Raw genomic sequence first — 3,070 nt, 5'->3', positions numbered from 1 at the left:
AGGAAAATCATATTTTTGTGTTTGAGCTAAATTAACTAGTTAGCAAATTTATTTAGAAAAAATAAAATAATTTGACTTATTTAAATTTAAAAAATAATTAAGAAAATTCGGTTATTGATTTAGAACCGAGAATCGAACCGAATCTGTTGGTTCTCGATTCAAATACCCGATCGAATATTTAATTTAAGAAGAACCCCTCGATTCGATTTGACAGGTTTGCCCAACCCTAAACAAAATTAACGCCTTAGAGACTCAAAAATGTTGAAATTTGTTACACTTTCTCACGGACATATCTATGGTGGTATTATTCTCCAGAATGAATTTCCCGAGATAACCGAAGTAGAGGGGCAAGATAGTGATATATTGTAATTATCACGAGGAAAACTGCCTCTGGACCATTTGTGAAGACTGGAGATTGCACTTCCCATTGGAGATATGTTGGGAATGCAATAATCTGTTTTATGATCATTTATCGTACTCCATGGCTGACTTTCCTTATTTTCTTATTTCAATTATATATTTTTATTGAAAATATTTTGTTTTGTTCATTAACAAATATACCTTCATTTAATTTGACTAATTATAATATTGAAATTATACAAATATAAATAAGGGTGAATTGTAAAAGTTTTTAGCAAAAATTACTTTTTCAATAACGTTAAATAAGATTTCTTAATTCATATGAAAAACAAAACTAACTTATATGGACGGTAGGGACTATGTTATTACGTAAAACAATATTACAGACACGTCCTCTTGTTTTGAAAATTACAAACGCAATTTTTTTTTTTTTAACGTTCTATTTTGTTTCAAGTTCAAAACTATATTTTATTCCAAAATAATTAATTACATTTAATACATTCGTAAAAAATAACTTATTGATTTAAAATTATAGTTACTAAGGGGGAAAAAATAATAAAATAAGAAGAACAACTTTCATTCTTGTTTGGTGTCATTGTTCATCGTTTTTCTGTTATTGGGACCAAAGACGAACGATGTCGCTACATCAACTTCTATTTTTTATTTTCTTTTTTAGTGTTAGATTTGAATTATATTTAGATTATAAATAAGTAAAAAATAAAAAATTGAAGATATTTTAATCTTCACTTTGCCTACCCAAAAGCCACCCCCATTGCCATCTCTAATATAACCCGCTAGTATAATTTGACGAGTTCAAAAATAAAATACAAAGAAAATATAATATTGTCCAAATAAAATTACGTAAATTTAGCAATATTAGCTAAAAAAAATCTTCGCATTTAAATAAATAAATAAATAAAAACTTGATAATGAGGGGAAAATATAGAGAGAAACGAGGATAGTTTAGTATCATTCAATAATTATTTCAACATGATAAAATGAGCATACCTCGCGTGTAATTTGCTCTAAATTGAACTTCGAGCAATGGTAAGACAAAAGAGGTATTTATAACCTTCGCCTGCTATAAGTACATAACTTACTAAGCCAAATGAAGAAAAGACACCATGCATGTTAGCCATCCCCATACAAATGACGAGGGTGGAGCAGAAGGGAACAAAAAATTGCAATGCATTTCATAATCTTCTTCTGCTTCTTAGTAACAGATATACCTACGACAATGATCATGGGGCAATCCTTTGTGGATCACGTGGGAAAAGCGAAGATTTGCGGATGTTGTTGAGTGCACAGAATAGCATCACCACACGCTCCAATCCCACTCCAAACCCACCATGAGGTGGTGCACCGTACCTTCAGCAAGCCAATCACAAAATCAGATTTCACAGCATTACTAGTAATAGACATGAATAGTTATAATTTTATAGGAAACCATACATTAAACATACGAATAGTGAAAATGACACATTATCGAGTAAACATGATATCAAGAAACAATTTTTATGTGACTTCCAATTTCAAACAACTAATTCTTTTCTAGTCATAGCTCAAAAAATGGTAGCCTCTTGAGTCATATGCGCGCATATAGGCCTGGGCTAAAAAACCAAAAAACCGACCGAACCAATCAAAACGAATCGACTTGGATTGGTTTGACACATGTAATTGATTTGATTTATTTTTTCTTCTTTTTTTTTTTTTTTTTTTTTTTTTTTTTTTTTTTTTAAACAAAACTATGTTGAGTCGGTTCAGTCATGGTATGAAGCCTCAAGCTGCTAGTTAACCGAACCAATTCAACTCACTTACATGTTAACCTTTTTTTTCTTTTTTAAGAAAAATAAAAATAAAAAGATAAGCTCCAATCTAATAAGTAATAGCATCGGAAATTTCCTTTCACAAGTTCATTTTATTATACTTAGCCTTTTTTGCCTACTCAAACAATCATGCTACATAACGCATAAGAAAATAATAAAATTCTTAGGTTTTTTTTGCTGATTTGTCTCTATTAATCTGATTTTATTTGTTAGTCAATGGTTTTTGTAATATAAAGTTGTTTAGTTATTTTAGCTCTTGTAATCTAGATGGGCCAAAACACGGAATTTTTTTTTTCAAAAAAATTCAATTTGGACTAAAAGTCCAACCCGACTTGGTTTGGGTTGCAATTCACCCAAACAAATTAATTTGGTTTTGGGTTTGGGTTTGAATCGAAACCGATCCAAATCAAACCGCACCTAGGCCTACGAGCATCAGTTAATTTACTTTGAAGATAACAAGTCCATAATTCAAATACTTATCACGTTCTAAAATCAATTAATAACCTTTCATAGTTCAAACTTCAGTACAAGAAAGTTCATCTCTTAGCACTCAGTGAGAGAATGTAAGCCCAGAGGAAGCTAATGAGGATGTTTTAATTTGAACTCAAAAAGGAAACATGACCACTCCGTTAACAGAAGTCCTGAGAGAAAGAACGACCAGGTGGAAAGAGTACCTGAAGGAATCAATATATGTCGATATTGTCTTGACGTCAATTCCACAAGCTTGTGCACGTTCCAACAAGTACTCAGGCACATGTACACGCTGCGCTCCTGAGATGATTTCCTCACCTAACAATTAAGAAGACATTGTATTAGATCTCACTTCTTTTCCTTTTTTATTTCATTTTTTTTTTTTTTTTTTTTTTTTTTTTTTTTTTTTTTGG

At 30.8% G+C, this 3,070-nt stretch overlaps 1 protein-coding gene across 1 annotated transcript in view; it reads right to left on the bottom strand.

Moving 5' to 3' along the window:
- Positions 1-1,290: 1,290 nt before the first annotated feature.
- LOC111376758 (aspartate--tRNA ligase 2, cytoplasmic-like) overlaps positions 1,291-3,070 on the bottom strand; it is a 7,024-nt gene continuing 5,244 nt past the window's right edge. Inside the window, exons 9-10 of the mRNA XM_022999739.1 lie at positions 2,861-2,975; positions 1,291-1,728 (exon numbers count right to left, since the gene is read on the bottom strand). Of these exons, the coding sequence (XP_022855507.1) occupies positions 1,602-1,728; positions 2,861-2,975 (242 nt within the window). The 3' untranslated portion in view covers positions 1,291-1,601. The remainder of the gene's footprint in view (positions 1,729-2,860; positions 2,976-3,070) is intronic.

The sequence above is a fragment of the Olea europaea genome, unplaced genomic scaffold, assembly GCF_002742605.1.
Source record: "Olea europaea var. sylvestris unplaced genomic scaffold, O_europaea_v1 scaffold156, whole genome shotgun sequence".
Lineage (NCBI taxonomy): Eukaryota > Viridiplantae > Streptophyta > Magnoliopsida > Lamiales > Oleaceae > Olea > Olea europaea.
Note: the sequence above shows the minus strand (reverse complement) of the source record. Positions and strands in the feature narration are given on the sequence as shown.